A 27092-nucleotide genomic window follows, 5' to 3' on the forward strand; every position below is an offset into this window, starting at 1 on the left:
CAGTAATTTATGAAATGTACAAAAACAAGTGAAATTATCATCTAATCTAAACTAATTCTGGGAGATAGTAACTGAAGGGAGCACAAGGGAATCTTCTGAAAGTGCTGGTTAATTCTGTTTTCATCTGGGTGCCAGTTAAATGACCACGTTTTATTTGTGAAAAATTCAGCAAACTTGATTCCAATAACTGCATATGTATTATACTTCAAAAAACCACTTTTTAAAAAGGTCTTTAGAGTATGCATATTTTAGATCTCTGCTTTCAGTATATGCCTGCAATGTTAAATGGACTTAAAAGCATATCTGCCTTTGGAAAATTGTCTGGTAGGTAAGAAATTAAGTATCCATGAAAGATAATCCCCAACTTAATGAACATGAAATTCTAAAGTTTAGCTTTATAATGTATAAATTATATAATATGAAACTACAGAAAGCTACCTTATTTAAAGACTTAGAGAACTCTTCAGCAAGATGGTTGTCAAAAAATGGAATATGGAACTAAGTTGACTTAAAATTTTCTTTTTTTTTTTTTTGAAGGGAGAAGTAGGCTCCATGTGGTGAGCTCAATGCGGGACTCCATCCAGGGACTCATGGGACTCTGGGATCATGCCCAGGAGCCTAAGGCAATCTCTCAACCACTAAGCCACCTAAGCGTCCCTAACTTAAAATTTTCTGAATGGCAAGTTAGAAATAAGCATTAAAAGATCTCTAATCAAATGTTAACATTATCTGTTCATTACATATTTATAAATTGTTCATTAAATATTACAAATAATCTTACTAACTAGCAGTGCAGAAGAGACTCACCCACATCATTCATACTTTATAGTAGTTCTCTGAAAAGTCTGTTTAAATGGATTTAAATTACCTTCAGTATTTTATGTTTGAAAAATCTGAGACCAAGAAAAACTGTTTTATTAATATAATTACCAATCTAATTATCCCTAAGATCATTAAAATGTGACTCGCATGGGGGCCCCTGGGTGGCTCAGTGGTTGGGCGTCTGCCCTTGGCTCAGGGCGTGATCCCGCAATCCTGGGATGAGTCGGGTTGAGTCCCACATCGGGCTCCCTACATGGAGCCTGTTCTCCCTCTGCCTCTGACTCTCTCTGTGTCTCTCATAAATGAATAAATAAAATCTTTAATAAATAAATAAATAAATAAATAAATAAATAAATAAATAAATAAAATGGGACTTGCAAATACAAAAAGATCATGAAATAAAAATTAGCAATGGTTTTACTTATAAATTACATCTCTTGTCTTAAAGGAGTAGTTACATGGTATAAACACATTTAAGAAAAATTTGGCAACTATCAGCCAATTCAATGAGTCCACAGAGATTTATCTTTTATTCTAAAATGTTTAATCTCTAAGTACAGATAGTAGCACCAAAAGCATAAATTTATCATCATAGAATACGAGTATTTAGGATAATACATATCACAGAATGTGTCAATTACTGAATCTATAAACATCATGTGTATGATAAAAACCACAAAAATATTTTAATTAAAAAAAACAGAAGGTATTGCCTTCTCCATTTTAGAAAGTATATTGGTATTTTTATTCCAAGATGAAACCAGATTAAATAAATTAGAATTACCTTGACAGCCACTCCTTTTCCTTCTGGAAATTCTAGAAGATGAAAAGTCAGTTCTTCAACCCTGTTAATGCAGAGCTTTGGGTCAGTTGTTCTTCTCAATGCTTGAACTAACGCCCGGGTTCTATTATCAATACTCACTCTTGCAATAATCTACAAAGACATATTAAAACATACATGATTAGAATACAAAACTGCTCTAGTAATACCAACAAATGATTAAAGTTTCTTAGGTTCCCATACAGAAATGAAGCTTATGCATTTGACAAAAATGTAAAACTTCAAGTCACAGTGATGAAAAACTTGCCTTTTCTCGCTGAAGAGATAACCGCTTTTTCTCCTCCACATTCTTGTCTTTGCTGACAGGTTGCTCAGCTTTAATAACCTCTTCCTGTTCTTCTGGCTGACTCTTTGAATCATACTTTAATTTGGGGACAAGTCCACCAATATAACCACCTACTAAAGCTTGGACACCTTCAGTAGGACGAGAAAGAAAGTTAGCAATACTTTGTTTAGTAGAAACTGGAAGAGCCTCTGGTGTCCCACTGGTACTTGCAGGCTTGTCCACAGAATATACAGAAGATTCTGAATCTAGCTTATCAATCAGGATGCCAGGATCTGGAGAGCTTGCTTTCTCTTCTTCAACCTTTTTATCTTCAAGTTCTGATTTTTCCTGGAAATGTTTATTTTCCTTTTTTTTAGACATTCTTGCCTCACGTTTGAAGTATGAGTTAATATGATTTGATAAAAAATAGAATGACTCTCCGAATCTTGTGGTTATACTACTTGTGTAACGAAAAAGGCTTTGTTTACCTATATCTTCATCTTTACCTAGAATATAACTTTGCTTCCCTGAAAAAGAATTATTTTCCACTGATTTGTCACTGTATTTTTTCAGAGATTTGATGGCTTGTTTTATACTCTTTTGTTTTAACCAGCCACTATCTGATACTTTTCTTAATATTCGAGAACTTGGCTTAAATTGAGCTAAACGTGAGATCATTTCATTCTGCGTACCAAAAACAGCCTTTGAAACAGAGTTCAAAGTACTTTTAATACGGGACATACGAATGCTCACTTTTGTAAGTCCCTTGGGAGTAGAAGTGCTAAGTTTCAAAATTCCAATATGTAAACCATGGGTGCTTGGAGAGTGACAGTGATTGCTGCAAGAATGGGCTTCACTTTTAGTCAATTTACATCTTGTTTTGCTTCCATGAAAACCTCTTTGTAGACTGAGGTGGCTTATCCTCCAGTAATGTTTAGGTGAGCACAAGAAATGCAGCTGCTTGCTTCTCTGCTTCCCACAAAGACTTCTTGCATTACTAAGGAGGTAAATATAATATATATCTATAGTCAAATTAATAGACATAACTTAAAAATCATTTATTTTCTATATGTTATGATTTTCACTTCATTCCTGAATGCTTCATTTAAGAAATGCCATAATTCATGGTCTTACCTGAAACGGCAAGAAAAAAATAATTAGGATTTAAAGTAAAACTGAAGCTGGGTATAAGATAAAATACATTTCTACTTGAACTAAACTCAGCATCTTGTCTCAAAAGGAGACAGAATAATGTGTTTCCATTAGGGATAATGCATTTGGCTTTTAAGCTCACAGAAAACCATTCATTTTTTAGTACAGAATTCAGTGAATAAGTAGTAGGATGTTTTATGAGAACTAATTTACAGAAGCTACCCAACAGATAAATTTTCATACAACACATAATTGAATATATAATTTAGATACTAAGCTATTTTTCTTCCTTAATGTTAAAGTCTGGATAGTTTATGTGACGCTGGACTTGGAGTTTTCTGAAAGAGTCAAGTTTCAAACTACCTTGTTCACTGTAAACCATTTATAGAATATTTTGTCTATGGCCGACTTGGCGCTAGATGCTGACACCACAAACAGGAGATGAAGGAACTTTCAGTCTTGAGCTACAGATAGCCATGTAAAAAACGTTTCACTACCTAGTTGTGTTTATTAAATCAAAGAAGTCTGACTACGCACTAAGAAGCTATGTGCCACATCTACCAGACAAGGGGTCATAATCACAATATAAAAAGAATGCAAATAAGAAAGAAAAGATTGGGATCCCTGGGTGACTCAGCGGTTTAGTGCCTGCCTTCGGCCCAGGGTGCATGATCCTGGGGTCCCGGGATCAAGTCCCGTGTTGGGCCCCTTGCGTGGAGCCTACTTCTCCCCTCTGCCTGTGTCTCTGCCTCTCTCTTTCTCTCTCTTTGTCTCTCTTTCTCTGTGTGTGTCTCTCATGAATAAATAAATAAAATCTTTAAAAAAAAAAAGTAAAGATTAATCTAAAAGAAAAATAGGCAAAGGACAAAAACAGGCCAGTCACATTAGAATAAATACAAACAGTAAAATTATAAAAACATCCTTCACCACAAAGAAAAATACCAATTAAAAGATATTTTGTTCTTTCAATAGGTAAAAATATAAATGACTGATAATATCCAGTATTGATAACGGGCTGGAGAAATGGGACACACAGAGTTATTTGACAGTATCTAATGAAATCTTAAATACTATCAAATATATATATATTTTTTTAAAGATTTTATTTATTCATGAGAGACAGAGAGACAGAGAGAGAGGCAGAAACATAGGCAGAGAGAGAAGCAGGCTCCATGCAGGAAGTCCGATGTGGGACTTCATCTGGGGACTCCGGGATCATGCCCTGAGCCAAAGGCAGATGCTCAACCACTGAGCCATCCAGGGGTCCCTCTATCATCTATTTCTTGATCAGTAATTTCACTAACACTCTATTAAGGATCCTAGAGAAATACTTGTATAAGAGTGCAAAAGTATATATACACATTCCCTAATGCACTGCTTGAAATAAATAATAAAACAATGAAAAACAATTTTAAGTCTTCTAGCAAGGGATGGCTCAATAAATTATTAATAATAACCCAACAGAATGGGTTACCATATAACATTATGTAGCAGTTAAAGGAAACCAGATGATCTACATATCCTTCATGTACACTACAAAGAAAAAGACTTCCTGCACTATACCATGTGGAGATACAAAGAGGTAAATAAGATGTTAGGTAATGAAAAAAAGCAAACCAACACGTGCAATTTAAATGTGCATGCGTGCACCCACACAGATTCTGAAAGGATAAGCAGTAGTCTTTTTTATTCTCATGAACCCAGGAGTGGAATCAAAAGAGAACAAGGAGAGAGGCTTTTCCATTTTCCTTTTGTACTACAGTCTATTTTTTTTTACAATGAGCAGGTATTACTTTTGTAATTAGAAAAAAGCAGAAGAGGGATCCCTGGGTGGCGCAGCGGTTTGGTGCCTGCCTTTGGCCCAGGGTGCAATCCTGGAGACCCGGGATCGAATCCCACGTCGGGCTCCCAGTGCATGGAGCCTGCTTCTCCCTCTGCCTATGTCTCTGCCTCTCTCTCTCTCTCTCTCTCTGTGTGACTATCATAAATAAATAAAATTTTTTAAAAAATTAAAAAAAAAAAAGAAAACAGCAGAAGAGAAGAAAAAGCAGTTTAGAACACTTTAACAGAAGGTGCCATGTAAATGGTCAAAGTAGGTATCCAGGTAAGTCCCTCCCACCCCCCAAAAAAGACTAAAAACTGGACAAAGTTAAAAAGGAATTCATCAAGTGGAAAGTTGAGAAAAGGAGAGAATTTTAGAGAATGTGAAAAAGTTAAAAAGACAAAAAAGCATATAAGAAAGCATACGCCATATGAGCAAAAATGGCAAGAAGTTTCACCTAGAGAGAGTAATGAGAATAATGACGGAGAGGTAGAAGACGATATGGCAAAGACGATTTTGGACCAGATTATGAAGGCTCTTACAAATCTTGCCAAGGATATTCAAGATCAAACTGTCCGTAAAGTATTTAAGTAAAGGAATGACACGAGGAAGAGGATTCTAGCAGATCTCTGACAGAATGGAACAGACAAGGCTGAGAAAGATAGAAACCCAGAACCTACCCTCTGACTGTTCAGATTACAGTCTGAACGAAAATCTTTCCAATCACATGTCAACGTCTTATTTCAAAATACCCAATTTTACAGAGGCAGACAGGAAAGAAACCTACCTCTCTGCTTTCCTGGCTCTTCTGAATTCCTCAGGACTTACAATCAAAGAATAAGCTGAATTAACATAAAAGTCTCCCAATCAACAACACAGAAATACTTGACAAAATACAATTATAAAGTACCTATGAGTCAAAAGCCATGCTCAAAACCAATAATGGACTCCCTACAACTCAACAAAAAAAATCAAATAACCCAATTAAAAAAATGCCCAAAGAACCAGAATAGATATTTCTCTTAAGAGGATATACAAATGGCCAGCAAGCATATGAAAAGATGCTCAGCATCACTGATTCGTGAGAGAAATGCAAATCAAAATCAAATGAGAGATCACTTCAGACTCATTAGCATGGCTATGATTACAAACAGAAAAGAACAGGGGTTGGCAGAAATGTGGAGAAGTTAGAACCCTTGAGCACTGTTGGTGGGGCTATAAAATGTAGCAGCTGCTAAGGAAAATAGTACTGTGATTCCTCAAAATATTAAAAATAGAAGTACCAGATGATCCAGCAACCCTACTTCTGGGTATACATCCAAAGGAACTGAAAGCAGCGTCTCAAAGAGGTACTTGCACATCTGTGTTCATAACAGCAGAGGTGGGAACAGCTCCAATGTCCATGGAGAGATAAAGAGATAAAATTTGGTATTTACATACAATAGAATATTATTCAGCCTTTATAAGGATGGCAATCCTGTCACATGTTACAACAGGGATGAACTGTAAGGACATTATTTTAAGTAAAATAAGCCAGTCACAAAAGGACAACTACTATATGATTCCACTAACACCAAGTATCTAGAAGATTCAAAGTCGCAGCTATAGAAAGCAGAGTGGGGGTTACTAGAGATGGGGAGAATGGGGCAAAAGGACAGAGTTTCAGTTTGCCAGATGAAAAAGTACCGGAGATTGGTTCTACAACACTGAGAGTGCCACTGAACCACATACTTAAACAGAGTTAAAATGGCAAATTTCATAATACATGTTTTTATTACAATGAAACAAATCTCAACAGTGGTAAATCCATAATTGAAAAATCGCAAGACTGGATTTTCTTCAGTCACAATGCAGTGAAGGGTGCAAAGACCCTAAGCAAATGAAAACTAGTCAGGGCTGGTGAACCCCAAGGCGCCTCAGCAGAACGAACTAAAAGTACCATGAAAGGAGGTGCCTACGTAGCTCAGTCCATTGAGCTTCTGACTCTTGGTTTCAGCTCAGGTGGTGATCTCAGGGGTCCTGGGACTGAGCCCCCTCCCCTCCTCCAAACTGAGCTGGGAGTTGGCTTGAGGTTCTCCATCCCCCTCTCTCTACCCCCCCCTCGCTCTCATGCACTCTCTCTCTCTCAAATATCTCAAATAAATCTTTAAACAAAACTACCGCAGTAGAACATTTCCAAAACTCAGGGCAAATGGGCTATTTTACTTGACATGATCAAGAGAAGAATGGAGTTGACATTTTACTAAAGACCTGAACTGAGTAAAGCAAATTATTAAAATCTGGGGAGGGATCCCTGGGTGGCGCAGCGGTTTGGCGCCTGCCTTTGGCCCAGGGCGCGACCCTGGAGACCCGGGATCGAATCCCACGTCGGGCTCCCGGTGCGTGGAGCCTGCTTCTTCCTCTGCCTGTGTCTCTGCCTCTCTCTCTCCTCTCTCTCTTTCTGTGACTATCATAAATAAATAAAAAATTAAAAAAAAAATAAATAAAATCTGGGGAAAAAAGCATTCAAGGCAAAGGAAAAAGCATCCAAGGCTTTGGAGACACCAGTGAGCTCTGTCTCCTCAAGACTAATAAGGACAACCAGGTTTGGTTGACAGTAAGTAACAAACAGGAGAAATGGTGGAAAAATGGGTCCAGAGTCAAGCAGAAGACAGCTATACAAGCCTAGATTATAAGGGGTCTGCATTGCTTCTTTCCAATGACATAACTCACATGACCAATTATGAATATACCTAACACCAAGGCACTGAAATACAGTATATAAAGAAAAAAAGGAACAATTACAAGAAGACTAGACAATTTCATGATGTTTTAATACACCTCTCTTAGAAATTACAATTATCAAGCAAAAATTAATAAACAGAACTGTCAGTAAAATCAACAAGCTTAATTTAACTGCTCCCAAATCACAACACTAGTAAATGCAGATAAAAGTTTTGACAGTAAATTCAGCTGGAACAAAAGTTAGACTGAAAAAAAGTAAGAGAAAAATGCCAGCTGGGAGGTGCCATCACCTACTGGGAAAAGAGCTGGGAAGACCTATTTACAGGGTAGTATAAATACAGTGGGAAGAATAAATACAATCAAGGCTTAGATCAACCTCTAGGGAATGCAACTGTGTTTTAACTGGAGGAAATAAAGGAATTGCTGGCTGGAGGCTCAGCTAAGGACAGAATGAATCTACAGGGGACTTCCCTTGGTTACTGCAAAAATGCAGCCATAAGGGGACAAGGGTTTGAATTAAGGTAATGGTACTGTACTGTACTGAAGAAAGGGTTACTTTGAGCCACACTTTCAAAGTGGGGAAACAATAAAACACAGGAGTTGGTAACAGGAAAGAATGAGATAAGGAGAAGTAAAGACAACAGGGAGAATAAATAATAAAATCTCTTGGATGAAGTAACATGGGACATTCAAGTGGAGATGTACTGAAGGACCACAGCCTGTGGTTTTTGTCTGGAGTTACCAGCACAGTGGCAGCTAAAAACCTAAGACTGGATTTACAAACAAAACAAAACAAAACAAAACAAAAACAAAACCTTTGGGGCACCCCGGGGGGCTCAGTGGTTTAGCGCCATCTTCAGTCCAGGGCCTGATCCTGGAGACCCACGTTGAGTCACACGTCAAGCTCCCTGCATGGAGCCTGCTTCTGCCTCTGCCTGTGCCTCTGCCTGTCTCTGCCTCTCTCTGTCTCTCTCTCATGAATAAATAAAATCTTAAAAAAAAAAAAAAGAATCCTTTATAGTAATAATTCTTGAAATTTGGGGATATCACAGCTCCTCTTCCTTGAAAAATGGTTATTTGCATATATACACGGTATTTTCCATCAACTTTCAGAATACTTAAAACCTAATAAAATATTCTTTGGATTAGAAATTTTAAAACTGGTTTTTTTAGAAAGAAGAACAAGGATAGAACCTTGACTGATGTCCAGGATTAGGAAGAGGAAGTCTTCCCAGGAAACAAAAAAAGCACAGGTAAAAGGGTAAAAATCAAGGTAACGAAAACCAACACAACAGCAAGTTCTAAGAAGAAGTGGATAACAAACAAAGTAAAATCTGTAATAAGGGAAAGAAAGATGAGAACCAAGACACGGAATGGCAGGAAGGTGTCCGGGGCTGAGCTCTAAGTGACCTTTTCACAAATATGTGTTCGACGAGTGAGGCAATATGTACCCTTCAGCACAATGCCTTTGTCATTACTGAGCAAAAGAACAGCTCGGTACAGGCTGTACTTTCATCGACTTTGTAAGGGATGCAAATAAATACAGAAACCAGTCAACTGAGCTTTTTCCCTCGACTTCACTATAAACATGTTCTCCGAGATTTATTTACTTAAAGATTGTATTTATTTATTCGAGAGAGAGAGAGAGAGAGAGAGAGGCAGAGACACAGGCAGAAGGAGTCCACGCACGGAGCCCGACGTGGGACTCGATCCCGAGACCCGGGTCACGACCTGGGGCGAAGGCAGGTGCTAAACCGCTAAGCCACCCGGGCATCCCAAATTAATGCATTTTAAAAATATATATATTTATTCATGAGAGACACACACCGGGGGGGGGGGGGGAGACAGGGAGAGAGAGGGGGAGAGAGAGAGAGAGAGGCAGAGGGAGCGGCAGGCTCCGCGCAGGGAGCCCGACGCGGGGCTCGGTCCCGGGACCCGGGGTCACGCCCTGGGCCGAAGGCGGGCGCCCCGCCGCTGCGCCCCCGGGGGAGCCCCTCTCCCGGGATCTTCATACAGAACTAGAAAAGCAAGATCCACGTTGAGAAAAAGTTCGATCCGCAGGCACCACGACAGCAGAGCAACGTTTCTAACGGAGGCACGAGTCAACCGCGCGTCTCATCGGAATAACCGCCCGGGCCGGGAGCACACCCGGGGGCCAGGCGGGCTCCCTCCGCGGTCGGGCCAACAGGCTCCCGAACCGGGCGACCGCGAGATGCCCACGGTGCCGCCGCGTGAGCGCGCCCCGGGACCGCAGGACGCGCCTACCCCAGCCCCGCGGCGGCCGCACACGCTCGGGGCAACGAGGCCGGGCCTCCTCCGAGCCGCGCGCCCCCGACCGCCGGGACGAGGCCGCACGGGCCCCGGGACCTCGCGGCCCCCCGCCCCCCGCCGCCACTCACCGGGATGCAGGCTGCGGCTACTGCGGCGGCAGCGGCGACGCGCCCCCCCGCGACCCCGACATCCGCCCGGCCCGGCCGCATCAGCTGAGCCGCCGACACAAACAGGAGAGCGGCGGCCGCGGCGCCACCCCCTCCGCTCGGGCCCGCCCCGCCCCGGCGGAAGTGACGCACGCGCGGGCCGCGTCTACCCGCCCCGCCCCGCCCCGCCCCGGGGCTGGGCCTCCCTGTCAGTCATCGCCTCCTGGCCGAGACGGGCGCCACAGAGCATGCGCGTGCGAGGGCCGGAAACGTGCGTGCGCGTGCGCGCTGAGTGCGCGGGCAGGGGGCGGGGCTGCACCGCCAGGTCCCCGGGCCGGGGGCTGTGAACGTGCCGTCCGGTCGGCCGCGCTGGGGACTGCGTTACAGCGCGGGGGCGGGGGGCGGGGGGCCCACGGTCCGGGGCTCCGACCCCCCTGCTGTCGCCATCCGCGGGAAGCGCCACACCGACGGGGAGCGCATCATCCGGGGAGGTCAGCCCGCGACACCGCCTCAGTCCCACGAGGGGTCCCACGCTGCACACCTGACATTCTCCGAATTCTGACACTGAGTGCGTCTGAGACGAGCAACCTACAGCCTTAGGGCAGATGCGTACATCTGTGAGCTAAGAATTCCTTTTACGTGTTTCAGGGGTTAAAAAAAAATAAATAAAAATATGCCTTGGAAAAACAGCAAAAACATGAAATTCAAATTTCAGCGTCCATAAATTTTTTTCATGATTTTTTTAAGTGTTTTAGAACACAGCCATGCCCCTTTATGTCAAGCAGCTTTCATGCTACAACAATGCATGTGGGTAGTTAGAACAGCTTCCTTGAATCTATCCCTTTTTTTTTAATACTTTTTTTTTTTTTTTTATGAGCGACAAGGAAAGAGGCAGAGATGTAGAGGGAGAAGCAGGATTTCCCACAGGGAGCCTGATGTGGTCTGGATCCCAGAACCCTGGGATCAGGACCTGAGCTGAAGGCAGATGCTCAACCACTGGGCTAACCTAGGTCCCCTCCTTGGTTCCTTTGAACTGACCTTGGAATTAAATTGAAGTTAGGAAACATAGAAAAGTAGCCTGTACTAGACCAACCTCACAATGTTATCAAGACCTCTACTGTTTTCCCTTAAAGCTCACCATGTAAGATTATTGTAAAATCATTAAGGAAGGAATTGCATGAGCTGTCATAGAGGGTATTAGACTGATATTTATATATATATATTTATATATGTATATGTATATAGGTATTTATATATGTAAATATGCATATATATAAATTTTTTAATTTTTAATTATGGAAGGGAAGCCGTCTTGTTATCTTGTTAGGCTCTTGGGGCACAGATGGCTGGATTGGGTACATCACAAAGCCTGAAGCACATAATCCAGACTTGTTACTTAGTTGTACAAGATGTATGGGATGATGGGGCAACAGGGCGAGCTGAGGACAAAGCTCAAGGTCATATCCCATCAACAACCCCCACCCAGGGTGGGATATGTGTGACATTCCTCAGAAAGTTTCCAATTGTCTTAATGTTAATGCCTTGCTAGAGGGACAAGGAGTCTTTAACTTGACAAGAGCAAGGCCTCCAGTATCTTGTAGGTCCTCCTTAGCATATGAACATCCTTTTGAAATCTCCCTTTCTCTTACTTCCGCCAACTCCTGGGTATATAATCAGCTTTGCCTCATAGGCCCCGGGATAGCAACTCTTCCTGCCTATGGGTCTTGTCCCTGTGCTTTAGTGAAACCACCATTTTGCATCAAAGACATCTCAAGAATTCAGGACACCTGGGTGGCTCGGAGGTTGGGCGCCTGCCTTTGGCTCAAGGCATGATCCCAGGATCCGGGATCGAATCCCACATCGGGCTCCCTGCATGGAGCCTGCTTCTCCCTCTGCCTGTGTCTCTGCCTCTCTCTCTCAGTCTGTGTCTCTCATAAATAAATAACTCTTAAAAAAAAAATCTTTCTTGGTCGTCAGCTCCAGACCTCACCTATATTCCAAAACTTCATCATGCAGCAAATTAAACTTTAGAGGTATTTGGAAGTAACTTTAGTTCTGGAGCAATGTTTCTCCTCATTGTTAAAACAAATTATTCTTACACTTATTAAAACTGTAAGGAAGACCTTATTGAGGGCTATTGCTCTAGGTGTCAAGACTCTTACAGTAGAGGAGAGAGATTGGGATCATCTACGAGTACAACAAAGATAGCTGGAGGTACCGCCGATGAGCAGAGTGAGATGGATCAGTAGAGAGAAAACTGCTAAGAAGGGTGGGGAGGCCCTGGGTGGCTCAGTGGTTGAGGATCTACCTTTGGCTCACATCATGATCCTGGGGTCCTAGGATCAAGTCCCGCATCAGGCTCCCTGCGGGGAGCCTGCTTATCCCTCTGTCTATGTCTCTGCCCCTCTCTCTGTGTCTCTCATGAGTAAATAAATAAAATCTTTAAAAAAAGAAAAATTACTAAGAGGAGACATCAAAGGTAGGAGCGATTCTTGCTAAGCCCATTTCACAGAATTCCTGCTGAAGACAGGCCAGTAAGGTCATATGTCAAAGGTGAGGAATGAGGAATTTAATCAGATGTCAAGGGTGATCAGACATAAAGGGTGGGAGATTCTCTCCAAACTGACTTGATAGGATTCTTAGTAAAACTGGACTGGGCAGGCCAAAGACAGGGCCCTAAGAGGGAGACTCTCAAATACCAAAAGTTTAGTCAAACAGAAAGTCTTTGTCACCATCTATTCTCTCCTTGTTTTTCTTTATTCCTTAATTCAGTGACACTTCATCAAATACCTAGATTTTCCTCCCCTAGATTTTCAAATAATTCTCAAGTTTCCTTCTTTGGCCTTCCATATCTACCCCCATATCTTTAACTAAAGTCATGAAGTCTGATGACTTCTGCTGCCCAAATCTCTCTAATCTTTCCACAGCTCTGCATTGTCATTTCCACTGCATTAATTTAGGCTTTCATCTTTGAGACACAATCTTACCTAAACTGGTTTTCCAGGTTGTAACTGACCTCCATCCCAGAGTTACTCTCTTCTGTGCAGCCAAAGTAATCTTTCTTAAGTGCCAGCCAAAACCTGTGTTTTCCCTGATTAAAAAGTTTTTGTTGGCATTTCATCTCCATAGAATAAAACACATAGCATGGTAGGCTCTGACCCTACCAACCTTCCAGCCTTATTTTCACCACAGGCCCCTTGCTTCTTTACCCTTTTTTCTATTAATTAGTAAGGTCTGGCTCATAATACCTTTCCAAAGAATGTCTAGTCTCTTTATTATTCAGACAAAATGCTGTAGCCAAAATAAATTTAGACTTACTGCTGTGCTATACTTCTCCAAATCACCTCAGCGAGGGATATGCCAGGAAATAATTCTAGAATAGTTACTGTGGTAGACAAAATAATGACCTCTTAAAAAATGCTCATCCCATTCAACCCATGAATATTTTATGTACCCCAAAAATAATATAGTTCCCCCAAATACCTTGTGCCTTTTTGTATTTCAGTGCCTTTGTTTATGTCTCCTTCAAACCCAGAAAAGACTGCAAAACCTAAACATACTATTACCATAAAATCCAGCAATCCCGCTCCTTGGTATTTATCCAGAGGAATTAAAAATTTATGTCCACACAAAAACCTACACAAAGGTTTATAGAGTTTTATCCACAATTGTCAAAACTTAGAAACAGCGAAGATGTCCTTCAGTAGGTAAATGAACAAACTGTGATACACCCAAACAATGGAGTATTAGCGATGAAAAGAAGTGATCTTCAAACCATGGAAAGATGTTGAAGAATCTTAAATGCTTATTACTAAGTGAAAGAAGCCCATGTGAAAAGGCTATATACTATATGATTCCAAGCATATGACATTCTGGAAAAGGCAAAACCAGGGAGACAATGAAAAAGACCTAAGGATTAGGACTGGAGGGATGGAAGGATGAACAGATAGAGCCCAGAGGGTTTTTAGAGTTGTGAACATTCTCCATATGATGCTAAGATGATGACTACATGCTATTATACATTTGTCCAAACCTGTGGAACGTCCAACACCAACAGTGAACCTTAAACTATGACTTGGGGTTATTACAATGTGTCAATGTAGGTTCATTGTTTGTAACCTATATGTACCACTCTGGAGGATGTTGATAGTGAGGAAGGCCATGCATATATAGGGGCAGAGGGTATATGGGAAATCTCGGTACCCTCCTCTCAATTTATCTGTGAAGCTAAAACTTCTCTAAAAAAAAATTATCTTTAAAATTTTTTGAAGAAAAACCAGAAAAGGCTTATCTTACCACGTCATAGAGTAAATGATTCCTTCCATTTGTGCTTGCTTCTCTTGTAGCCTGTCTGCATGCTATTGTAATTCACTCTCTTCCACACCTATGAGTTTCCGGTAGACAGGAAGTAAAACAAACATATTTCTACCTGTATCATCTGGATCTACCATAGATACCTAGCATATAGTAGACCCCTCAAAATTCTGTATTTTATCAAACAGGGAGCCTGATGAGGGGCTCTATCCCAGGACCCTAGGGTCATGACTTAAGCCAAAGGCAGACACCTAACCAACTGAGACACCCAGGTGCCCCATCTTGTGTTTTGTTTTTTGTTTTTTAAAGATTTTATTTATTTATTTAGAGAGGCACAGAGAGAGAGAGGGAGGCAGAGACATAGGCAGACGGAGAAGCAGGCTGTGGGACTCGATTCCGAGATCATGCCCTGAGCCGAAGGCTGATGCCCAACCACTGAGCCACCCAGGCATCCCTCATCTTGTGTTTTTAATAGGAGACTAATAATATTTCATAGCCTTCGGGAAAACTTCGTGCTTGGAATAACATGAAATACAGAAATTGTTCAACCCGTTTCTTGTGCTGCAAGATCAAATAGACATCCACATGGCTCCTGTGTTATTACAGCCTGTTTTCATTCCATTTACAAGATTTGCTAATTGCCTATCTTATGTTTTTCCCTTCTGTAAATCCATAGTCAACCCTATTTTCTATTAACTAATAAGGTCTAGCACATAATACCTGTTCAAAGAACGTCTAGTCTCTTTATTGTTCAAACAAACTTAGTGCTGTAGCCAAAATAAATTTAGACATATTACTGTGAGGTATTTCTTGAAATCACCTCGGTGAGGAATATGCCAGGAAATAATTCTAGAAGAATAGTTACTTTGGTAGGCAGAATAATGGCCTCTTAAAAAATGCTCATGCCCTTCAACCTGTGAATATATTATGTTGTGTGGCAAAAAGGACTACACAGAGGTAATTAGGATACAGATTTTAAGAAAGGGAAATTATCCTGGATTGCCCAGGTGGGCCCAGTCTAATCGCATGTGCCCTAAAAGTGGAGAACTTTCTCAGAATGGAAGCAGTAAAGATTTGGCAGGAAAAAAAATCACAGAGTTTCATGGGTGGTAGAGTGACAGGATGAACTAAGTGTGAAACAATTTAACAAGGAACACAAAAGGCCTTAAAGAGCTAAGAGATGTTCCTGGCTGGCAGTTGACAAGGAAACGGGGACCTCAGCACTGTAGCTGCAAGGAACTGAATTTGGCCACAAGCTAAATTACTTTTTTTTTTTAAGATTGATTATCTGTATGTATGTTTATTTATTTATTTATTTGAGAACCAGAAAGCAAGTGTGAGTGAGGGGAGGAGTAGAGGGGAAGGGAGAGGGATAAGCAGACTCCCTGCTGAGGAAAGAGCCCCATGGGGGTTATCCCAGGCCCCCAAGACCATGACCTGAGTGGAAACCAAGAGTCAGACATTTAATAGCTCAATCGACCGAGCCACCCAGGCACCTTGTAAAAGCTTTAAAAGCATGTTCTCCCCCAGAGCCACCAGATACAAGCTGACATTCTGGTTTTCCCCATATGAGACCTGTAGCAGAGGCAACAGCCAACCCCACCTAGACTTCTGACCTATAACTGGTGACATAATAAATTTGAGTTGTTTTAAGTCACTAAATGTTTGGTATTTTGCTTCAGCAGCAAAAAGAAATCAATAGAACTACCTTTATATAGTTTGAAGACACAAAAGCAAGGACTTTATCTGTTTTGATCCTTAGTATCTAGTCCTGGCATTTAGTGGGTACTCTAATATTTGATGTGTGCATCTCGAATGAATTAGGTTCACTGCTTCAACAATTATTTGCTGAGTGGTTACTATGCCTGGTGCCAAACTATTTGGTAAAAAGTTGAAGAATTAATGGAGTAAGTCTAGGTAATTACACTACTAATGTGAAAAACTCTAATAGAGATATGCACCAAGTATTATAATAGCTCAGAGCAGAGATACACAACCCAGCCTGTGGGGTTAGGAAAGGCTCACTTGGGGAGAAGACTTATTTTTTTTCTTTTTAAGATTTTATTTATTTATTCACAAGACACACAGAGAGAGAGGCAGAGACATAGGCAGAGGGAGAAGCAGGCTCCTCGCAGGGAACCCCATGCAGGACTTGATCCCCGGATTCCGGGATCACACCCTGAGCTGAAGGCAAATGCTCAACCACTGAGCCACCCAGGTGTACTAGGGAGAAGACTTCTGAGCTGAGTCTTAAAAGATGAAGTTGTTGGGATATCTGGGTGGCTCAGTGGTTGAGCATCTGCCTTCCGCTCAAGGTGTGATCGTAGGATCCGGAATCAAGTCCCACATCGGGCTCCCTGCAGGTGGTTTGCTTCTCCCTCTGCCTGTGTCTCTGCCTCTCTCTGTGTGCCTCTCATGAATAAATAAATAAAATCCTTAAAAAAAAAAGATGAAGTTGTTAGCAAGGCAGACAATAGTAGTGGACATGATAAAGGTGCAGAGACAAGGGGACAGTTTACAGAGAGAATAGACATCGTGGTCAAAGGTGATGAAATAAGAATCAACACAGTCATTGAGTGCTTGCCGGGATTTATGAAAGGAGCTATCATTTGTTCCCTGTTGCTCGTGCTGGAAATTAGATGCATTAGGTGAAGGCTGTGACTGAGCTTGGCTTTGATCTTCTAGGTAGTCAGAATCACTGTCAGATTTTAGGCAAAAGAGTAATATGGTCAAATTTAAGTGTGCGTGTGTGTGTGTGTGTGTGTGTGTGTGTATGTTTTGAGGGGGCCGGTAGGGGGTGAGAGAGCGGGAGAGAATCTCAAGCAGACTCCCAGGCTCAATCTCATGACCTTGAGATCACCACTTGAGCCAAAATCAAGATGCATGCTCAACTGGCTGAGCCACCCAGGTGCCCCTGGTCAAGTTGAAGTTTGAGGTAGAGTTCTTTTGGCATCGTGAGAAGGCAAGATGTGAAGAAGATGAGGAGCCTGTTATGTTGTGTTGTTTTTCCTGTTTAATCTATTAATAAAACAATTGTTTCTTCACCCTGCCACTGCAAACTGCCTTAAAGAGTTTGCCTATCTATATGTGCAGTCCAGACCTCTTTAGTAAGCATGAGCTTGTGGTTTATCCAACTTCCTGCAGGGACATCCCCAGAGTAACTAAATCAGCTGTAATTTTCTTTTTTCTTTTTTTTTTTTTATTTATTTATTTATTTATGATAGTCACAGAGAGAGAGAGAGAGAGGCAGAGACATAGGCAGAGGGAGAAGCAAGCTCCATGCACCTGGAGCCCGACGTGGGATTCGATCCCGGGTCTCCAGGATCGCGACCTGGGCCAAAGGCAGGCGCCAAACCGCTGCGCCACCCAGGGATCCCCCAGCTGTAATTTTCTGAGTGAAGAAAAAATGTTATTACTCAGAAACAAGTTGTATCCCAGATTTTAGCATGAAAGTAATAACACAAAATTAAAATCTTAAGGACACACATAATTACATTTTTTAAAAGATGTACATATTTGTTTTAGAGAGAGAGAGAGATGAGTGGAAGGAGCAAAGGGAAAGATATTCTTAAGCAGATTCCCTAGTGAGCACAGAGCCTGATGTGGGGCTTGATCTCACGTTCTGAGATCATGACCTGAGCCAAAATCAAGAGTTGATTACTTGGGGATCCCTGGGGGCTCAGTGGTTTGACACCTGCCTTCAGCCCAGGGCGTGATCCTGGAGTCCTGGGATCGAGTCCCACGTAGGGCTCCCTGCATGGAGCCTCCTTCTCCTTCTGCCTATGTCTCCCCCCACCCCGTGTCTTTCATGAATAAATAAATAAAATATTTTTTTAAATCTTAAAAAAAAAAGAGTTGGATGCTTAACAGACTGAGCTATCCACATGTCCCCATAATTGCACTTTTTAACTTGCTTTTGAGCATAAGTTATGTTTTACCATTTACCTAATATTTTTGTAGATTATTCCTTGTCTTAATACTTAATTATAGGATAATGGGTTTTACTGCCAGTTTTTTTTGTAGCCAAGTATCAGTATTTGTGTTGTGCAACTTCAGAGTTAATACAGGATTGGAGTGCTAGCCTTACCATTGACTGGTTGTGAAACTTTGGGTAAATGACCTGTGCAAGCCTCCCTTTTCTGATCAGTAGAAGTTCTTAGGATCTCGGTGCAGGCATCTAAAGGCATTATGACCTGTGGCCAGGGGTTGAGGTACTTTGGACAGCATGGTCAGCCTCCCTCAAACTCCTCAACAATGCCATAGGGTGTAGGATCTTTCAAGACAGCAGCAGCTCCCACAGAACCACAGAATTTATCTTGGAGAAGTGTCCCCAGAAGCAGAGGAATGAAGGGAAGAGAAGTAAAAACAGGTGAGGCCACCCAGCAAGCAAAGGAACACTGGTTGGAAAGATGAATGAGTCTGAACCCAGATGCAAGAGAGCAAGTAGCTCTTTTCCCTCAATATTTTTTATAGTCTTGGAGAGTTTAGAGGTCGGTCAGGGACTAACACTGTCTAGGAAGTGCGGTGCTTGTGGCAAGCAAGGACTCTGACGTCAGGTAGCTCTAGCTTATTCTAGTTCTTTTTTTTTTTTTTTTCCTTTCTTTCTTATTCCAGTTCTAACTTTGCCACTTACCTGAGCAAATCAGCTAATTTTTAAAAAAAATATATATTTATTTATTTTTGAGGGGGTGAGGGAGGAGCAAGGAGAGAGAGAGACCCTTAAGTAGACTCCACACTGAGCTCGATCTTGTGACCTGGAGATCATGACCTGAGCTGAAACCAAGAGCTGGACACTCAACCGACTGAGACACCCAGGTACCTCAAATTACCTACCTTTAAGTATCAGTTTCAACATATGAAAAATACATTCTTCTATCTACAAGGACCTTTCACAAGTGCTTGAGTCCAGTTTAAGATAGAATGTCAATTTTTATTTTTTAAAAAAAGATTTTATTTATTTATTCATGAGAGACACAAAGAGAAAGAGAGGCAGAGACACAGGCAGAGGGAGCAGCAGGCTCCGTGCAGAGAGCCTGATGTGGGACTTGATCCCAGGACTCTAGGATGAGCCCTGGGCCAAAGGCAGGCGCTAAACCACTGAGCCACCCAGGGATCCCCAGAATGTCAATTTTTAAAAGGCATGAATACTTGCTTGTATTGTATCATAAAATCCTTAAAAGTTGGACTTTAGAGTTACTACTTATATTTCATGACCTCTTTATTTTTTTTTAAAGATTTTCTTTATTTATTTGAGAGAGAGATGAGAGCACAAGCAGGAAGACAAGCAGACTCCCTGCAGACAAGGAGCCCAATGCAGGGCTTGATCCCAGGACCCAAAGATCATGACCTGAGTTGAAGTCAGACACTTCACCCACAGAGCCACCCAGGTGCCCCTCTTATGACCTTTTTACACCTTACTTTTCTCATCCCAAATAAAAAGTAGGTACAATAATACTGATCTTATAAGGTTTTGATGAATAAATGACATACTACATGTGAAATGCCTAATATTAAAAAAATACTTATTGTATACTTTTTATGATCTGATCATTGTGGTAGTTTTTGAATATATGTTGGTCAATAAAAGAGATGTGGTTCCAGCCCTTGTGAACTGAGCAATTCAGAACTATGCACATGGGAAATACACTCAGTAAATTTTGTTGATAGTATTACTAGCATATCAATACCAAAGTAATAGGGCTGAAAAGAAGTGCATAGGATTCTAGAGATATTATCTGAAGAGGCTGCCTGAATAAATGTTGTAAATTGCCTAATTCCATTCAATAAAAATGACATTTAGGAGGGGCACATGGGTGGCTGAGTTTTGGCCTCGCGTCCAACTCTCTCTCTCTTTTTTTTTTTTTTAATTTAAATGCAATTTGCCAGGACACCTGGGTAGCTCAGTGGTTTAGCGCCTGCCTTTGGCTCAGGTTGTGATCCTGGGGTCCCAGGATCCAGTCCTGCATCAGGCTCCCCTTGGGGAGCCTGCTTCTCCCTCTGCCTATGTCTCTGCCTCTTTCTCTCTGTCTCATGAATAAATAAAATATTAAAAAAATTTTCAATTTGCCAACATAGTATAACACCCAGTGCTCATCTCATTGTGTGCCCTCCTTAAAGGCATCCAACTCTTGATTTCAGCTCATGGCATGATCTCAGGGTCCTGAGAGCCTTGTTTCGAGTTCCACCTTGAGAGTGGACCCTCCTTAAGATTTTTTCTTAAGAATCTTTTCTCTCTCTCTCTCCCTCTGCCCCTGCCCTCACTTGCCCTCTCTCTCTAAAAAGTATTTGTTTAAAGAATGACATTTATGAATACTGATTATTTGCCAAACAGGCAGCTAGGCGCAATTCTTGCCTTCAAAGTGTTTGTGAAATTATACAAGAGGTAGATTTCTGAATTTGCCATTAAATAAGGAAGAAGAAATATATAACAAAAGAACTGACAAAGTGATGACTGATTCCAAAAAAGGGATCAGGAATAGGGCTGCCAAGGTTAGCGAAATAAATACTGCATGGGACCTACTTATATCAAAAAAATTATTTGTTGTCTATCTTGAAACTCAAATTCAATGAGGAATTTTGTTATTTCAGAGAATTAGGGGAAAGCCAGAGGTATAGGTGATGGGAAGGGAGATAAAACTGTAAATTCAGATTAAATAATCAATGAAAATCTACTTTTTTTTTAAGATATATTTATTTATTCATGAGAGACACAGAGAGAGAGGCAGAAACACAGAGGGAGAAGCAAGCTCTTCACAGGAGTATCAATGCAGTACTTGATCCAGGATCCCAGGATCACAACCTGAGCGGAAGGCAGCTGCCCAACCGCTGAGCCACCCAGGCGTCCCTGAAAATCTTCTTCTTGATGAGTCACGGTCTTCAGAGTAGGTGAAGCAAGCCTGCGTGCAATTGAAATATTCAGAAACTATAATGCATCTTCCAAATCCCCAAGGGTCAGGAAGTGAAACAATTCAAGGGAATCACAATGTGTGAGTCAAGAAAGCATCCTTTTTTTTTTTTTTTAATTTATTTATTCATGAGAGACACAGAGAGAAAGAGAGAGAGGCAGAGAGACATAGGCAGAGGGAGAAACAGGGAGAGACATAGGCTTCCCTCCATGCAGGGAGCCAGACGCGGGACTCCATCTCCTGGGACTCCAGGATCACACCCTGGGCCTAAGGCAGGTGCTCAACCGCTGAGCCACCCAGGTATCCCTCAAGAGAGTATCTTATCTCAGCAAAGAAGCCCAAAGGCAAAAGCTTCCTTATTTTTTCAGCCAAACATGTACAGGCAGGGAATTTGGCAGCATGGGAGAAGGAGGTACCTTGCTAGCTAATGTGCCAACCACCATGATTCAAATTAATGATTTTAAGTTAATTATACTGTACGAAAAAATATTCTTTTTTTAAAAAAAAGATTTTATTTATCTATTCACGAGAGACACACACACACACACACAGGCAGGCAGAGGGAGAAGCAGGCTCGATGCAAGGAGCCCGATGCAGTACTCGATTCTGGGACTCCAGGATCACACCCGAGCTGAAGGCAGACACTCAACTGCTGAGCCACCCAGGTGTCCCAGGAAAAAATATTCTTAAACTGAAGTAAAATAATCCCCCAAATATGAAATGTAATATGGAAAGAGACGGGATGGGGGGCGAGCATGTTATCCCAACAATGTTCTATAACACTAGTTACTTGATGGAAACCACATAAGGATATTGGTGTTATTTTCCTCTTCTTTTTCTTTAGGCATTACATAAGTAATTTTAACTTCATGATGATTTGCCAAATAAATACAAGGAGAAATAAAGATAAGTAAAACCTGACTCCAACTTCGTTGAGAAATTCTATTTCAAATATTTTTGAACTTCTTAAACAATAATTTTAAAAATTGAAAAGCCACATTTTGGGGCACCTGGGTGGCTTAGTTGGCTAAGTGTCAGCCTTCCGGTCAAGTCATTATCCTCAAGATCTGGGATGGAGCCACAAGTTGGGTTCTTTGCTCAGTGGGGAGCCTGCTTCTCCCTCTCCTCACTGCTTGTGCTCTCTTTTGCTTTCTCTCTCTCAAATAAATAAATAAATCTTTTTTAAAAGGCACATTTTATTTTTTTAAAGGCACATTTTATAATATTTTCTGTGTTTGAAAAAGCTGCTCCTCCAAATAATAACAATAAAAAAGACTACAAGCATCATATCATATAGATTATTACATTCATAGACCTTTTTTAATGTGTACCAAAATTTCTTGGCTTTGCTTTATGCTCAGGAGAAAATTGAGATGTATATATTCCATATAATACACCTTAAATTTAGAGAACTCAAGATACTTTGACTAGAATGATTTAGTAAGCCTGTGATTTTTGTATAGGTATCTTAACATATCTTTTTAAACATAATAAATAAATAGCATTCATTACTGACAAATAAATATGGTAAAGATGGAATCATTTCTCAAAGGCCATCCAATTAGACTTTAGAATTCCTTGGTATAGTTCTAATATCTGAGTTAAAAACAAAGGTTTGGGGGTTCGGATTCTGTATAAATTTAATACCCACTAATTGCAAAACAATCCACTGTACAACTAGGTATAAAGCTTGGTTGCCTGCACACATGTCTTTCAGCTGACAGTATTGTGATGCATAAACTGATAAATTGTTTCAGAGTGGGCTTCCTGTGGTTGTTATATATAATCTTCAAATATATATATATATATATGTCTTTTATGATTTTTCAAGTATGAACTAATAAACAATTTTAGTAAATTTAGAGGATACAAAATAACATACAAAAATGTGTTGCATTTCTATACATCAATAACAAGCTATCAGGAAAAGAAATTAAGAAAACAATCCCGTTTACAATTGCATCAAATCCCCCTCCGAGGAATAAATTTAATCAAGGAAGTGAAAGACTTGTATACCAAAAACTATAAGTCATTGATGCAATAATTTGAAGAAGATACAAATAAATGGAAAGATATTCTGTGCTCATGGAATTGGAAGAATTAATGTTAAAATGTTCATAGATTCAGTTCAAAAAAATGTTCATAGATTCAATGCCATTGTTATCAAAATTACAATATCATTTTGCACACAAATGAAAAAAATCCTAAAATTTGTATAGAACTATTAAAGAACCAGATAGCCAAAGTAATCTTGCAAAGCTGGAGGCATCATTCTCCTTGATTTCAAACTATATTATAAAACTATAGTAATCAAAACAGCATGCTATTGGCATAAAAACAGACACATACATCAATAGAATAAAATAGAGAGCCCAGAAATGAACTCATTTATGAGAAAGGAGTTAAGAATATTCAAGGCAGAAAGAAGAATCTCCAATAAACGGTGTTAAGAAAACCAGGCAGTCACATGCAAAAAAAATGAAACTGGACCACTGTGTTACAACATACACAAAAATTGGGGAATCCCTGGGTGGCTCAGCGGTTTAGTGCCTGCCTTCAACCCAGGGCATGATCCTGGAGTCCTGGGATCGAGTCCCGCATCGGGCTCCCTGCATGGAGCCTGCTTCTCCCTCTGCCTGTGTCTCTGCCTCTCTCTCTCTCTGCGTCTCTCATGAATAAATAAATAAAATCTTTTAAAAAAACATACACAAAAATTAACAGAATGAATTAAGATATGAACATAAAATTTGAAACTGTTAAACTCCTGGAAGAAAACACAAACAGTAAGCTCCTTGATGTGGGGTCTTGGTGATGAATTTTTGGACTTGACACTAAAAACAAAAGCACAAAAACAAAACTAAATGAGTGAGACTAGATCAAACTAAAAAGCTTCTGCACAGTAAAGGAAATCATCAACAAAACAAGAAAGCAGCGTATGGAATGGGAGAAAATATTTGCAAATCATATATCTGATGAGAGATTAATATGCAAAATATATAAACAACTCATATAATTCAACAGCAAAATGCCACAAAATCTGATTAGAAAATCAGACAGGACTTTAACAGACATTTTTTTCCAAAGAAAGCATATAGATGGCAGACACATGAAAAAGTACTCAACATCACTAATCATCAGGGAAATTTGAATCAAAACTATGATGGTTTTTGAGATATGACTTCATATCTGTTAGAATGACTATTATCAAAAAGACAAGAAATGACGTGTTAGAGAGGGTTTGGAGAAAAGGGAACATTTGTGAATGGTTGGTGGGAATGTAAATAGGTACAGTTACTATGGAAAACTGTATGGAGGTTCTCCCCAAATTAAAAATATAACTATTGGGATGCCTGGGTGGCTCAGTTGAGCACCTGCCTTTGGCCCAAGGCGTGACCTGGGGTCCCGGGATCGAGTCCCGCAATTCCCACATCAGGCTCCCTACATGGAGCCTGCTTTCTCTGCCTTTCTCTCTCTCTCTCTCTCTCTCTCATGAATATATAAATAAAATCTTTTAAAAAATAGAAATAAAAAAATAAAATCCTAGAGAATTACAATTCTTTAAATATTGAGATAATTTTGGGGAGGCCCATTAACAAATTAGGGCTTCAACTTCCATCTTTTCTGTGATATCTGGAATTTTACTTTTGGAATGAACCTTACTGCTTAAATAAAAGTACATTTTAAAATCCTAGAAAGCTAACACTCTTCTTCAAATGTAGTTCTTTGCCTCCAAAGAAACTGTTAGAGGAAGACATTAACCTTGGTGATTACCCTAAGTTAGTTTTCAAAAGATGAAGTCAATCTGTCCTGTGCAAGAGCAGGTCTGAAGCAGATGCTGCTAGAGGTGCCACCATCTTACCCACTCTTGCCCCTTCGCAGAAGATGTCATCTGAGAAGGCCATTAGTAGGCAGTCCCTGCCCCTGGATGACGTGGTGGGGATCGCTTACCATTCTGCAGTGGTTACATGGCCACTAGGGAACATCCTTGAGAGAGTGGGAACAAAATCTGCAACTGCTGGGACGCCTGAGTGGCTCAGTGGTTGAGCATCTGCCTTTGGCTCAGGGGGTGATCCTGGAGTCCAGGATCAACTCCCACATTGGGCTCCTTTTGGGGAGCCTGCTTCTCCCTCTGCCTGTGTCTCTGCCTCTCTCTCTGTGCGTCTCTCATGAATAAATAAATAAAATCTTACCAAAAAACATTCTGCAACTGCTAATGTCTACTCATAAGTCATTAGCCAAGCCCTTGATGTGCCAGCCATGATGCCCTGTTTGACCCAAGGCACCCAGAAGCTAAGACCACCCAGACACTGGATGCAGCACCTGGGACGGGAACCCCTCCCAACTCTGAGTATCTGTGTTCTTGGTCCCTCTCTTCATCCTCCTCTGTGTGTTCCTGTGGGTAGCTCAGTCTGCCTCGCTCTCTCCCAGGCGCACCATAACTTTCCTCCATGGAGACAGGGGATTTGAAACCAGAAGGGTCCAGACAGACCATTCCCCATCCCTCCCCTGCATTTCACAGACAGGAGTGGAGGCCCAGGGAGGCCACTCTGTCCCTCTCACTTTTCCCCCTGAGGAAAGTGACTCAGGGCAGCACTTCTGAGCATCTTTAGGTGCCAAGCAAACTGAAGAGCATCAAACAAGCATGTTGCCAGAAACTCACGTGTGTGTCTGTGTGTGTGTGTATATACATATATGTATGTATATATATAATTAAATATTCTCTGGCATTTATTTTCTAGTATGGCTATAGTCTCATATAATGAAACCAAAGTTGGCATACAAAAGTCTTAGATAGCTGAGAGCCAGGGATATGTGTTGGTAAAGCTCAGGGAGGCTGGAGGTTGGGAGACATTTCCTCTGCTCTAGTTAGAAATCTACACTTTCTCTCCTGTTCTGCCTTTGGCTCAGGTCCTGATGTGGCCCTGGGATCGAGTCCCACATCGGGCTCCCTGCATGGAGCCTGCTTCTCCCTCTGCCTATGTCTCTGCCTCTCTCTCTCTCTCTGTGTCTCTCATGAATAAATAGAGTCTTTAAAAAATAAATTTAAAAAAAAAGAGAGAGAGCATGCAGGAATGCACAGAAAGGGCGTCATGCTAGGTAGAACCTAAACACATGCCAAAACCCTCAAATTTCCAAAGTGGCATTCCTCCTAGGGCTTGGGAGCACCAGATTTTTTATTTTTGTGAAATGGAGGACTGTAGTTGTCTGCTCCTACTGATATAGACACTTGTGTCCTCCATGACCCCTCTCAGTGATGTAGGTCAAGTACTTACTGTTTCGAAAGAAGAAATGTGTCACAATTCTGTGGTTCAGCAAAGTCCTAGAATTTAGAAATCCTGATCTGTGAAGATAAATAAAAGGCATTGCTGGTATATGTATTCAGATCTGCAGAATTTTTTGTAGCAGCCAAAGGCCTTACGGGGAGGAAGGTAAGTAGAACACAAATATCTCCTTGAGGTTTAAAGCAGTTAAATAAAACACATTTGATGGTTTGAGTGGTCGCAAATGAAACCAGCTATCCAAAAGGGCCAATGCGGACCTGGAAGAGAAATCTCATGGTCCAGGAAGGATTAAATGGGTGATCTTGCTGTCATACCAGAGCCTAGATAGTCTCTGAGGAGGACTGAATCAAGGCATGACTTAAGGCTGGTACTGCACCCCCTCCTAATGCAGATCCCATTTCTTTTACTATTTCTTTTAGTATTTCTTTCAATGGGAAGATGACACATGCGTACAAACTCAAAGAGCTGGTGTCTAAAAGCCTGAAGCAATTGTGTTTGTCTCCAGTGATTATTGCTGTGTGACACCCTGATGGGGCATATATTCTAGA

At 41.1% G+C, this 27092-nt stretch overlaps 1 protein-coding gene across 3 annotated transcripts in view; it reads right to left on the reverse strand.

Annotated features, from left to right (window-relative positions):
• Positions 1 to 10170, reverse strand: part of PNPLA8 (patatin like domain 8, phospholipase A2) — a 46983-nt gene extending 36813 nt beyond the window's left edge. For 2 of the 3 annotated variants that reach the window (XM_077864079.1, XM_077864080.1), the window contains exons 1-3: positions 10026 to 10170; positions 1911 to 3062; positions 1607 to 1756 (exon numbers count right to left, since the gene is read on the reverse strand). In XM_077864079.1, coding sequence (XP_077720205.1) covers positions 1607 to 1756; positions 1911 to 2972 — 1212 coding nt within the window. In that variant the 5' untranslated portion in view covers positions 2973 to 3062; positions 10026 to 10170. The remainder of the gene's footprint in view (positions 1 to 1606; positions 1757 to 1910; positions 3063 to 10025) is intronic. The other variant, XM_077864081.1, reaches the window with a different exon arrangement.
• Between the last annotated feature and the right edge of the window lie 16922 nt (positions 10171 to 27092).

Source organism: Canis aureus, chromosome 21, assembly GCF_053574225.1.
Source record: "Canis aureus isolate CA01 chromosome 21, VMU_Caureus_v.1.0, whole genome shotgun sequence".
Lineage (NCBI taxonomy): Eukaryota > Metazoa > Chordata > Mammalia > Carnivora > Canidae > Canis > Canis aureus.